The following is a 12,893-nucleotide window of genomic DNA, read 5'->3' on the forward strand; positions in this document are numbered from 1 at the left end:
TTTACAGAGGTTATATATAAATCTGAACTGCCCAAGCAAATAACTGAACGATGTCTCTAATCAAATTGAAATTGTGATTGATTCAATTTATTTAAATCCTTTGAATGCCTGATCACATTTCTTCAAAATAGCTGCAAATCTACGTGGCCTCAGGAGGTAAATATTTTCTATATCTTAGTAAAATACCTTAATTTAATGGCTTTATATTTCCCATGGTGAGGTCTGTGAATTAGTTATTCAAATTTTTAAAATGCCCAACACTCTTGATACAATTAACTGTTTCTCGCCTTCCTGTGGGGATTCTGAACACGCTTTTCTTTCTTAGAATGCGTGTATTTCCAATAAAACGTGGGCAACAGTGAACAGCTCTGTAGTAGTTTGATAACCTTACTGTTTGCAAGGTATTAAAACATAGATGTAAATGCGTGTGCATGTCTGTGCAGATTTGTTTAGACATGTGATTAGCCCTCCGCAATTGTATACAAACACAAGAAGGTCCCTAATTTATGGCGAAGCTAATAATAGCCGACATGTCACTAGCCTGTCCAGTTGCACCCAAATGCTTGCTGGGTGTCACAACAGTTGTCACTACGATTTTACGCGACTATTCGATATGGCAGAAGAAGCACACAGGCTCCTAGTTTGGATTCCCGTCTGCTGAGCAGCCGCTCTGCGACACCCTGGTGACTTTCAGCACCTGCAGAGCGCACGATCGCCCCGATCAGTTACTGCGATGGTGCCAAGCTTCGTGCAGATATAGCGCCCTGCACCCGCTAGCGTCCCAGTGCCGCACGTTTCCTGCCCAGTCCCTCCTGCAAGCCAGACTCCATGACCACCATGGAGCACAGAGCTGCTCACCAAGCTTTCCGTCGGCGCTGGAAGAAGACAGACGATGGCCTCTGCCGGCATAGCATGTCCTTCCACCTCCACAAGACCCTCAGGAAGGAGTTCTTCGCCAGTTATCTGTACCTGTTGGAGCAAATCCCTCTAGGTGAATCACACCGGCTTGCCTCGCAGACGGCAATGATTTGTATCCTCATGATTTGCTGCTATGATGAAAGCTGATGAGTACATTATATGCTGTGAGAAAGTATTAATTTATTTTTTATTTATTAATTTCGCAAATGTGGAGAAGTATTAATGTATACCGCACAAACTATAAATGTTTCTTTATTGTAACCCGGGTAAGATTACAAAGTTGCAAAAAAAACTAATAATTGTTTAAATTCTATATCTTAAATATATGACGTTTAATAATGTATATACACATTTATATCTTATAAAAATAGTTCATCTGTGTTATAAATATGTTCTTCTAACTGGATGACCTGCATAACGCACTTGGCCCTAACGGGCTGTAGTTATTTAAAGGTTCCTGGAGTTGTACCATAACCCTAAAATAACAAAGTTCTCTTCGTGCATCCTGTCCAAAAAAGGTGTTAATGAGTTCCTGTTATTAGATACAAAATGTGTTAAATTCTTCCCATTTATGTTATTATTGATTATTTATTAGTATTATGAATATAATTAGCTGTATTATGAGTGATTAATTTCCTGATTTCTGTTGACAATTAACCCCAATTCAGGTGTCATATGGGTATTTAATATCATAACTGTATTTTAATAGTGAACATAAGTTACCTGTCATACAGACTACATTTTTTACACTCATGTGTTTTTACAATCTACCAAAACGTTGCACAATTCAGACAGGTGCTGACTGATACCGCGTTTTCTAAAATGTGCTATAAAAGATGCCAATTGCTTGTCAGGTGTATTTTCTAGCTCGTTCCATCTATTTAGCAACCGATGTAAATATGATCTGACTGCAGGGTAGACACATTTAAAAGATACATTTGTAACTGAATCTAACTAAGTGCCTTTTCAATGAATGGGTGGTGTAAATGATGAGAAACGCCTGCCTGTAGGGACTGTGTTGTTGCTATACTTATCTCACTACGGGAAGCGCCAATCAGGCCTCACATGACCGTCCGCCCGCGAATATCAGAGTACGGCGTCTGTGCCAAGCAGTCACCTGCCGCTTTTCTAACATTACCTGCTGAGAACACGATTTCAAGGGAAAACCTCACACAGATAATATCAGTGCAAAGTTAAGCACCGCCTTTCCGCAGAGACGCACGCACATGTGCATCAGCCTGTTCCCATCCCAAATTCGGGGCTTCAGGCTGGGAGTATAACGAGCGGCGTAATGGCGTCGAGGTTAAGGAGATCCCGCTGGGAGGTCCCTTCGCTGTGGGTCTGGTATCCAACAGCAGTGACACCTTGAATGTTGGGGAAGTAACCTGCACTTATTATGGACTAATGAAGCTGACTCAGGGTTCTGATTACAGATCATGTATTGGAGCTCGTTGTAAGTAGGCCTATGCTATAATGGTGACATCGCCTCCCTGCCCAGCCTCTCATCCATAGGAAGAGAGATTGATGGCCTTTTGGAGACTATGGCCTTTGGTTTGACATGCCAATTCTCTTGCCTGGTTGGGTTTATTCATTGTGCTTCCGTCCCTATGGGTATTTAGAAGATAGTTTTGCAGTAGAGTTCATTGTGAACATGTGACTTCACTACAATGTCGCTCTCCGGATTCCAGTCCCAATTAGTTCTCACACCTGGACTCTTCAGTTTCGCAGGCTAGTTGTTTTTTGCATGGTTTGGTACCACTGCAGTGCCCAGTGCAGATTCCCAGTGGGTGCAGTACCATGTCTCAAACCCACACACAGACTCGCAGACCGAACTGCGGTGCGTACGCTCCACACGTACACCAGATAGCTTTTAGCAACAACCTTTCAGGTGCGGTAGAAAACTCCAGTTCCTTCACAATGTAGCTGTCAATGACAATTTTTTAAGTTTTCGATTGAAATATACGAGTACACCTTGGCTATTGATTTTTCTGATTATTTTCTGAATATTATGGGATAGCCACATGTAGCAACATGCTGGAATGCATCTGACTTTGTGACTCCCCTGCTCCACCGGTCAGTCCAGCTCTTTGCTGTAACCTGTGAGTACATCAAGGGGGAGAAGCAGTTCTACGCAAGAGCACAGAACTTCTACAAAGGTGTGGAGGCCTCGGAGGAGGGGATGATGGGAGGCTTCATCGAAATTTCCGAGATTGACTTAGAAGGTTCCAGGCAGTTCCTGAAAAAGTTTGTTGGGGTAAGACTTCTGCACTCAGAAAAAAAGGGTAAACATTTGTACCTTTGTTGTCACTGGGTCTGTACCCTTGTAATTGTACCTTTTAAGGTACAGAAATGGACTCCGAGGAACATCCCAAAGGTACAAACAGCATTAATGTACCATCAATGGTACAGAAATGTTACATATAAAGGTACATGATGGTACATTTGCAGACCCTTAAGAGTACAGCCCCAGTGACAAGCAAAGATACCATTTTTTTGAGAGTGTAGCACAAATAAAAGTATTATTTTCACCATATTACATTTTGAGCATGTAATCACGCTTATACTTTTGGTACATAAGGACGAATATATTTGAAGTTGTCTGCTTTGTTATAGCAAGTTCACAACTAGGTATTTTTTATACGTAAAGCAAGTGCGCAAACTTCAGCAGCAAAGCTTTCTGTACAGAGACAGTTACTAAATACGCATCCTGAAGTATGTGCGGCATAACTCCTGCACTCATGTGCCATTGAGACGTGCTATTTATAGCCTTCTGGCTGATCTCCTGATTAATGAGTGAAAACCAGTAATGAACAGGTGTCAGATGCATCATACTGCCGCTGTATTGTGCAACCTATGCTGAACTCATTCTTTGGATGCATATTGCAAATGCTTTTAATTAAAACAATTAAAAAAAAACTTTTTTCAGTCCTATAGGTGTATGAAGACACTGAAATACGAGTTAATACTAATCACACGGTCATATCTACATAACCATGTCTCAGTTTTTTGGTATTACGGAATGATGATTCTCTCGTTGCCTACCCCATCTTGCTCACCATAACACACACGGGTAACACAGAGCTTGGCAGTAACGGGCAGCCCCCTGTGGCAGTGCTCCGGGGGTAGGGGGCTAAGGGTCACGCTCAGGGCTCCATAGACATGGCTTCAACCAGTGACCTTCCAAACTCGAGCACAGAGGCTTCACCCCACTGAGTGAAAGCGCCACTTGACACGTAACCCCCTTTAAAAACCCAGTTCCATCGACGTGATATTAGCCAGACTGGGTCTTATAAGCCCTCCCAGTCTAAACACTGTGAACTTGTTGTTAAAATTATTTTACTGTATTTTCACAATAACCTTGATCTTTGTTTTCCCCACCCCCCTACACCCAGCACCAATTCTTAGAACATCACTTGTTGATAAAATATTAAATGTGTATCAGATGAAAAGGACAACAGAAAACTGTATATCTACAGCAGAAAAATGAGCGAGAATTGGGGAGCAAGTAGTTTAAAAAACGTCTAAAATTGTATGTACAGTTATAGGGTGAAAATGCATTAAAGCATCCGATAGAGACCGACTTGCCGGGGAGCCCGATGGTGCTTTTCCACACACGTTACAGTGAACAGTTTGGCAAAGAACTCGTGATGGTAAAAGGCCGTGAAACCCACAGTTGGTTGGAATATGATAAACTGTTGGTCATTATTAGGTTTAGTGCACCGGTTGTTGGTTACTTCCGTGGCTTTGAACTGGGTAGTAAATGACATCCATCCATCCATCTATCCATCCATCCATCTAACCCATCCAGCACAGAGCCATGGGGGGGGCTAGAGTCTATGTCAGGAAGCATAGGACCCGAGGCAGAGGACACCATAGGCTGGATGTCAGTGGTAAATCCCACCCACTATAAGTTTCAAAGCTGAATCTCCTGCAGCACTAGAAGAAACCATACAAGGTTGTTTGAATGTAAGAAGCCACTAATGGAAAGATGATAGTGACGGTGAGTCTGTGCGATCATTGACAGGGTCCTGGCAAGGCTGGCACTAAGTGTGCCCTGGACTGTGGCTGTGGGATCGGGAGGGTAGCCAAGAACGTCCTCCTGCCAGTGTTCGAGACACTGGAGATGGCAGACATGATAGAGGACTTTCTGATGCACGCCCACGAGCGCTACCTGGGCAGTGATGCTGACCGCATCGAGTCCTACTACTGCTACAACCTGCAGGATCTCACGCCCCCCCTGAAGAAGTACGATGTCATCTGGATGCAATGGGTCGCATGTAAGTCCCACCTAAATCTGAAGGAATGAGAGTGCTGAGTGTTGTAGCTACATAACTGTACGACGTGGGCGTGTGGATGTGCCTGGAGAGAGCAAAGTTACAAGCAAATACTTTAGCTGCACCTGTGCCTTATTACCTGCAGTTACATGAAATGAGTTTTGTATCATTTCTTGGAGATCTGACACCCAAACCCTCGTAGTAAGTCTCTGTTTTCTTGAGCGTGTCCCTTGTGCAGACCCCGAATCAGCTGTTTTTGGTTACCATTCCCCAGCGTTACATTAATACTCCATACTAATGTCTCCACACTAATCCCCCAAATAATGTCCTTGTTCCCTTTTCCCTTTCTTGTGTCTTGTCATTTCTTTCTCCAACCTGCCTCGAGCAAATTAATCCTCAAACATTTGTAAGCCACCTTTTCGAATGCTGCACCTCAGAAGAAAGTACTATAGATCATGATTAGGGTTGCAGAAGGTGGCGTAGATTTGTAAACAAATGCTTGGTTATGTGGGTCCATAATCCATCTTCTACCAAAGGTGTGGGGGAAATTTTCCACCCCTCCCCTCTTTTTTGGTTCTATTGCTCTCATTAGCTCCCTGATAATTGAGAGCATGTGTATATAAGGAATAGCACATGTAAGACAACTGATAAGTCTTCGGCATGTGGTCATCTGACTTGCTATGTTTTGCTTGGCGGCACCCAGGTGTGACTAGACAGAACCTTGCAGCTCACTGGTTTACATTTCAGCTTATTTGAGGTCGGAATCTATTTTTATAGCTTTATAGGTCACCAGTGTAATTCTGTCGTGTGCGGAAGTTGATACTATAAGAGAGGTAATGGTGTGTGGAAGAAGTAACTTGGAGAAATTGACACATTTCCATATTCTACATGGCAGCTTCAGTGATGGTCAACTGACTTCCAAATTGCTTCCTCTGATAAGATCTTGTGGAATTAATTAAACAAATGGCTTTTGTGCAGACTGCCAGTGCTCACATTTCCTTAGAAACTGGCTGCCGCGTCGAGTAGTACGATGCACTTTTTCCTTGTGTTTCTACGTTCTGACTGACGGTTGATGTGATTTCAGGCCACCTGACTGACAACGACCTGATGAAGTTCCTGATCAGATGCAAAGCCAGTCTGAGACCCGACGGCATCATCGTCATCAAGGACAACATGGCCAGGCAGGGCTGCAAGCTGGACCCCATTGACAGCAGCCTTATCCGGCACCTAGACATCGTAAAAGCCATCATTCTGAAAGCAGGCCTGGAGATCTTGGGGGTGGAGAAGCAGCAGGGCTTCCCGGAGCAGATAGTCCCCGTCTGGATGATCGCTATGAAGTAATGGCAGCGATGCACCTCAGCTTCTCCTGCAGGACAATCAACTCTCGCCGTGGACCTTGACATCCAGGCAGTGGTTCCTGCTAATTCGGTTACAAGCAGAACCATATCAAAGCAAAACAAAAGCTGCTTGAAGTCTGTATTTATTTCCTACATTTTATCACAATCAGAAATATTTTAATGAATTAATTTGGTTCACTTCAAGTTTGCGTTTTTAATCCAACCATTCCTATCCTGTAAAACGCTGCCATTCCTCAAATCGCTGGGAATTATTTAACGTGGAAATCATAGCCATGGAATTTGCTCCATCAAAGGAAAGAGTGAAGGTAAATCTAGAAGTTCAAATTTTGGCACTTGATGGATTTTGTGTCAGTGCGTGGTTCTGTGTAATGACACCGCGTGATGCTCCTCCCACTTTTATCACTGTTATGTGCAGAACCCAGATGTGGATTCATACAGTAATACAAATAATGTGTGATCTACACTCCCGAGAGTCCCCGAGGGAGGAGAGAGTGAATCAGAATGATAGATGACATGAGTTGTGACACTTACAGCAACGATGGCTCCTAATTTTGCCCATGTAACGCAACGCGTAGATGAGGACAAATTGCTGAAGAGGGAAAGTGGGATGCTGTTTTGAAATGACATCACAAGTACGATGAAAACCAAACCCGTGAAAATTCCAGGCACTGCTGTGCCAATTTAAATTCAATGCAAAAATCTATCATTATAATCGAGAGTTTTGTTCAACTGAGGTGTACATATATTTTTAAAAATAGATTTATTTTTGCTTTATACATGTAAATATCAAAAGGAATCAGGGATTCTGACAATGATTGCTTAATTTCAGTTTTTTTTATTTGGTTAATTTGCAAGACAGTTCCTGTGTTGAAAAGGAACAATGAAGTATTAACTGACTTCTAGTTTTTTAGAATTATTTTCTGCATGTTTTATAGACATGCCTCCACAGTGTTTATTTAGTGTGTATTTATGTATTCATTGTTAAATATATATGCGCTGGATTGCTTTTATGGAGATAGAAATGACAGTATTTGTGCACCTGCTTAGCTTTTTTTATTTGTGGCCAAATTAAGAAGCTATTTTAGAAGTTGATATGACATGAGGTGAAACACTGTGTCCAGTAGGGGGAGTGATCATGAAATACAGTTATATCTGATAGTGCTGAAAATGGAAATGAAACGCAGTCGATATAAAACACATCCATTCTCATCTGGATTGTTTCCCTTTTCACTATTTGAAATGCAATCCAAAGATCACAGAGGTACATTTGAACTGGAAGCAACAAGTGAAAAATAAACTGTGGAAAATGTCGGAACTGTTTATTTTCACTATATCATGCCAGCATACATAGTGTATCTCACATTCAACGTAATGCAACTTAGTGGACTCAGCATGGTATTTCCAGAAATATTATCCATCGTGACTTAAATAAAAGCTAGCAGAGTGGAAGTAAAGTACCAAGCTAGTACTGCAAGTGGAAGTAAAGTACCAAGCTAGTACTGCAAGTGGAAGTAAAGTACCAAGCTAGTACTCCAAGTGGAAGTAAAGTACCAAGCTAGTACTCCAAGTGGAAGTAAAGTACCAAGCTAGTACTGCAAGTGGAAGTAAAGCACCAAGCTAGTACTCCAAGTGGAAGTAAAGTACCAAGCTAGTACTGCAAGTGGAAGTAAAGTACCAAGCTAGTACTCCAAGTGGAAGTAAAGTACCAAGCTAGTACTGCAAGTGGAAGTAAAGCACCAAGCTAGTACTCCAAGTGGAAGTAAAGTACCAAGCTAGTACTCCAAGTGGAAGTTAAGCCCTGAACTAGTATTACAAGCAGAATGCCATCGGTTTCTCTGTAAAGTGCCAGTACCTGTTTCCTGTAATATTGTAAGTCTACTGACCTTCATTCACTTCACTTGCATCTTCTTACGAGTTTCATGAACCTCTTTCACTCTCTGATGGCCCAGCCTACATTTCACTCTGCTTTTCTCCTCACCTCACATGCATGTCGGATTCGTGCCTTCCCCTCGCGCCGATGGTAAGTGTCTGTCTTTGTGATTTTTTGCTCTCCATCGTCTCCACTCCCACACCTGAATGAATTTCCAGCTCCCTCCTCTTTTCCCTTTATGACCTTGTTCTGGTCTCCATCCTGGGGCAGGTCTTAGGAAGAACCACGGACCAAAGATCCCACATTTCTCAGCCTGTTTGTACCGAAGGCTATCCGACCGGTGTCAGATACCCTTTAGAACCTCACATCCTTCACCTGACACTGTGAAATGCTTTTCCTCCCATAATTAAATGAAGATACATAAGCATCAAGTTGGAACTCCTCAAACCATCAAAACACATACTGCTAAATATGTAATTACTCCATGTTACCATAAATCATTACTCCTGACAGCCCTCAGCAGGTATTCTCAGTAAGGGCTAACTATGCTCAGTATGGCTGTTTATAAATATATGTCACATTAGCTCGCCGAGCATGTTTTGCTTGCATCTGCGGGGCTGCCTTCTGAGAGCTATTGTACTGTCAGTGCCAAGCAGACATTATTAAAGGGAGATCATACTAATTGCTTTCTAAATGTTATTCCTGGTGCCATGTGCTTTTAGTTATGCAGCCCTGGTTAATGCGTGGCTGCAGTCACATAGAGGGGTGATATCATCTCATCTCTCGGAAAAACAGGAAACAGCAGGGTATAGTGTTTTTTTCCCAGAGGAACAAAACAACGAATGTTGCCTTGTTTACCTAAGCTGTAACTGTGGCACCTGACCTGTCATGAAAAGCACTATTTTCCCAATGAAATTAATTGAAATAATAAAGGTTTAAATATATTGTATTTGGGGAAAAACCTTTTTAAACGACTAAATTTGTTCATTGATCAGTGGTGCAATAGGTTGGCATCCCATCCTGGGCTGTTCCTTGCCTTGTACCAGAAGTCTCTGGGATAGGCTCTGCCCCCCGCCCCCCCCCCCCCCCCCCCCCCAAAAAAAAAATAACAATGAATAGTACAGGTAGTTACAGAGGATGGATGGGCTTGGAAGTATTTCAGTCCAACATTTCTTTCTCAACAATAAAATTAATTTGCTGTGAGAAATATTAAAAGCCAGACTTACTTTTATTTTGAAGGTGCCACATGGGGCTTTTCTGTAGTGAACAATCACAATGTTGCAAGACGGAACAAGTTTGGACAATTCATTGAACTCTTATATTGACAGGCATTAGCTGCACCTGTAGGGAGATCAGTTTCTCTGAACGCATTATTATAACTACAGCCTAACTACCTTGCTCACAGTAGCTCACACTAGTCACACTTACTTGACCAACATCATTCCATGTCGGCCTCTAAAAGACCATTATATCTCTTTATACATCTTTTGTCTACCTGCTTATCCATAAAGGGTCGACAAGTGGCGAGAGCCAATCCCACAAAGCACCGGGCACATGGGATCACTCAGATGGGACGTGAGGTCATCTCAGAGCAGACACTCACACTTAATGGGCAATTTAGGGACACCAATTTGATATTTTGGGCCTGCAGCTGTAGGTGTGAGGACCCAGACTCCGGGGTTTGAATCCTACCAATCTGAGCGTAGAGTGTAAACATCTCTTTGTGTTGCGCGTGTTTCTTCCCTGGTTTCCAAGGATATGGTGTCAAGTAAACCGGTGTCTCCAAACACCCCATAGTCTGTGATTTTGTGTGTGCGTGTGCAGTGTTGTGTAGTAATGAAGCACATGTAATCTGGATTACGTACTCTGATTACAGAAATGAAGTACTTAATCAAGTAATCAGAGTAAATCACATTCCAAAGCATTTGCTTTTTTTTACAAACAATCTATTGTCTCACGTATTGTTTTTAAAGGTGAATGCGTACCTGCGTACCAGTCATGTCCATAAGTTGACAGGCCTACAGTACATTGTTTATATCGCCTAGCACTATTGTGAAGCCAAAAACACCAAAGTATAGTAGTATAGCAATAACCCAATTCAAATAATCCAAAGAATAACACTGCTTATTATATTTTTAGTCTTGTCATTTGTAATCTGCACCAGATTACTTTCCTGACCAAATATCTCCATAATGTGACAAAAACCTGTTTGACCTTGTGGGGACCTGTTTTTTTTACCTTGTGGGGACCATTTTATAAAAATCAGTGATCAAAAAACGAAAAAATGTCAAAAGTCTTTTTTCTTTGATTACTTATGGTTAATGTTATGGCGGGGAAGGAGGTAAGGCTGTCATATTTGGGTTAGGGTTATGTCCTTAGACATGAATGGACGGTCCCCACAAAGATATGAATACACAGCACCGACTACGGTGCAGCTCTGCATATCTCAGAACCAACCATTTATAAGGTAAACAGGTGACCCTGTGGATCTGTGCCTTCCTGGGAAATTCAAGAATGTTTCTTAAAAACGGAAGACCAGTAAAACGGCTGTAGGGATTTTGTATGTTGACAGGCTAAAATGTATTTTCTGAAATCATTAAGAAATATAATTTAGTGACATCACTACTGAATATATTTAATAAATATGCTTCTAATATATTCTTGAGTTGAGATATTGCAATATAAAAACATCTCATTATCATCTCAAACAGCTACAATGTTCATTCGTATTGTTTCAACTAACAATCAAAAACCATATGGCCGGGCAAATTACTTTCAGATGGACTATTTAGATAAAAGAGTACAATTGTTACCAGTCTAGAAGACAATGATCCTTTTTATCAAGGCAGGCTTTCATTGGGGCATGTCAGAAGTAATATGCATAAATGTATTTTGTAGTTTCCTCAGATATTCGGAGCAAGCGCTTGTGGGATGATTGAAGCTAAATGAAGAAGGCCGGTTCCTTAAACACATTGCAAGTGAGTGGTTTATAAATACTGGAGAGGATAGAACTGCACCCATGTGTTTGGGCAAAGCCTCACTGCTATTCTGAAAGTGAAATAACAGTGACCTAATATACTGTATGTACTTTTCCCCCCGCAGTGTTTTTTTTTCAGAAATGAAACCTCAAAGTCCCACAGTGTTAAATCCTTGTTACAAAATTGCATTGAAGGCTGTGAAGAGCCAACAGGATATCGATCTTTTCAGGCCTGCTTAGTGACCTTGACAATCACATCTATCATTTTAATGTAGCTCCATCCCTGACCTTTAAGCAACAGGAGATCACAAATGTATGAACCAAACTAACATTAATTCCATCTGTCGTATAAATGCAGAGGTCGGCATACCTCCAGGTTTAGAATGTATCGATTATGGCAGGATAAGTGAGCAGTCAAAATTCTGATAAATGTACCATTTTATGTGTTTTTTTTTTGTGTGTTAATAAGAGACAATTTAGATTAACTTTATGGGTCTTGGTGGTCAACAGTAAAGTAGAACTATGTTGTATAGTTTTAGAAATAATTCATAATGACGCCTTCAAAGGCAAAACGTCAAAGCCAATCTTATATAACTCTAATCCAGTAAATTCCAACTAAAACTCAGCTCTAATTTTTTTAAATGTAATTTTCTTTTTTATTGTTTATTGCTGTAATGCATTTTGTCATACTAATCAGATTGCATGCGTAGGTCTTCATTCAGTTTTCCATTGCATTAATCTTAATATTATTCCATTAATGTAATTACTTCAGATCTTCAAAATGGCCTCTAGAAAATTGTTATCAATGTATTTTTTTCTTCATATATTGCACCCTTCAAATTTACCGAAACATTTTCCAGTAGCTAATCCTACTCAGGGTCCCAGAGAGTCTAGGCAGCACAGGGAAGAAGGCTAGATTGTAGGCTGTGTACAAAGCTTGATTTATGCACAGACTAACCTGGACTGAAGCCCAGGGCCCAAAGATGTGCGGGAGAAACAACCAGAGTTTATTTCTGGTTGTTACAGCAGCATTTTATGCAATATGTAGGGCCCCAAAAATGACTTTAGCCCAGGGGCCCCAAGCCTTGTAAACTTGGCCCTATGTGCATCCACACTATGACCACTTTTGACACATCAATTAGTCTTACTGCAAGCCTTGGGGCAGGGCTTGTCCAAGCTAATGTGACACCCTAGATGAGCGTTACCACCAGAGGTGGAAAGTTCAGGCTCAAAAACTACAAATCCTGATAAATATTTTGTTTCAACCAACCAGTTCAGTATGAAGAATCTCACTCACAACTGGTAGGTTGGAACAAAATCTTGGTCTGGATTTGTACTGCCTGGACCAGAACCTCCCAGCTCTGATTACTGCCAGCACCTCCCATCCAAAACACAGTGAAACTGGCTTACAGGTTGGCACCCAAGGCAGCTGCCAGTCTCGCCTACAGATTGACCGGCTCTGCCATTGGTCTGCAGGAAGAAACCGGAGCGCGTGG

The 12,893-nt window shown here is 41.6% G+C and overlaps 1 protein-coding gene across 2 annotated transcripts; it reads left to right on the forward strand.

Moving 5' to 3' along the window:
• Positions 1-591: 591 nt before the first annotated feature.
• Positions 592-7,861, forward strand: ntmt2 (N-terminal Xaa-Pro-Lys N-methyltransferase). 2 transcript variants are annotated; one of them, XM_048975996.1, is made up of 4 exons: positions 592-991; positions 3,002-3,172; positions 4,943-5,195; positions 6,277-7,861. In XM_048975996.1, the coding sequence occupies exons 2-4, from the start codon at positions 3,098-3,100 to the stop codon at positions 6,531-6,533; spliced, it is 585 nt and encodes a 194-aa protein (XP_048831953.1). In that variant the 5' UTR covers positions 592-991; positions 3,002-3,097; the 3' UTR covers positions 6,534-7,861. The 2 variants fall into 2 exon arrangements, with proteins under 2 accessions (XP_048831953.1, XP_048831952.1); XM_048975995.1 differs by having other exon boundaries at positions 593-991; positions 2,997-3,172.
• The last annotated feature ends 5,032 nt before the right edge of the window (positions 7,862-12,893 follow it).

Source organism: Brienomyrus brachyistius, chromosome 15 (genome assembly GCF_023856365.1).
Source record: "Brienomyrus brachyistius isolate T26 chromosome 15, BBRACH_0.4, whole genome shotgun sequence".
Taxonomy (NCBI): domain Eukaryota; kingdom Metazoa; phylum Chordata; class Actinopteri; order Osteoglossiformes; family Mormyridae; genus Brienomyrus; species Brienomyrus brachyistius.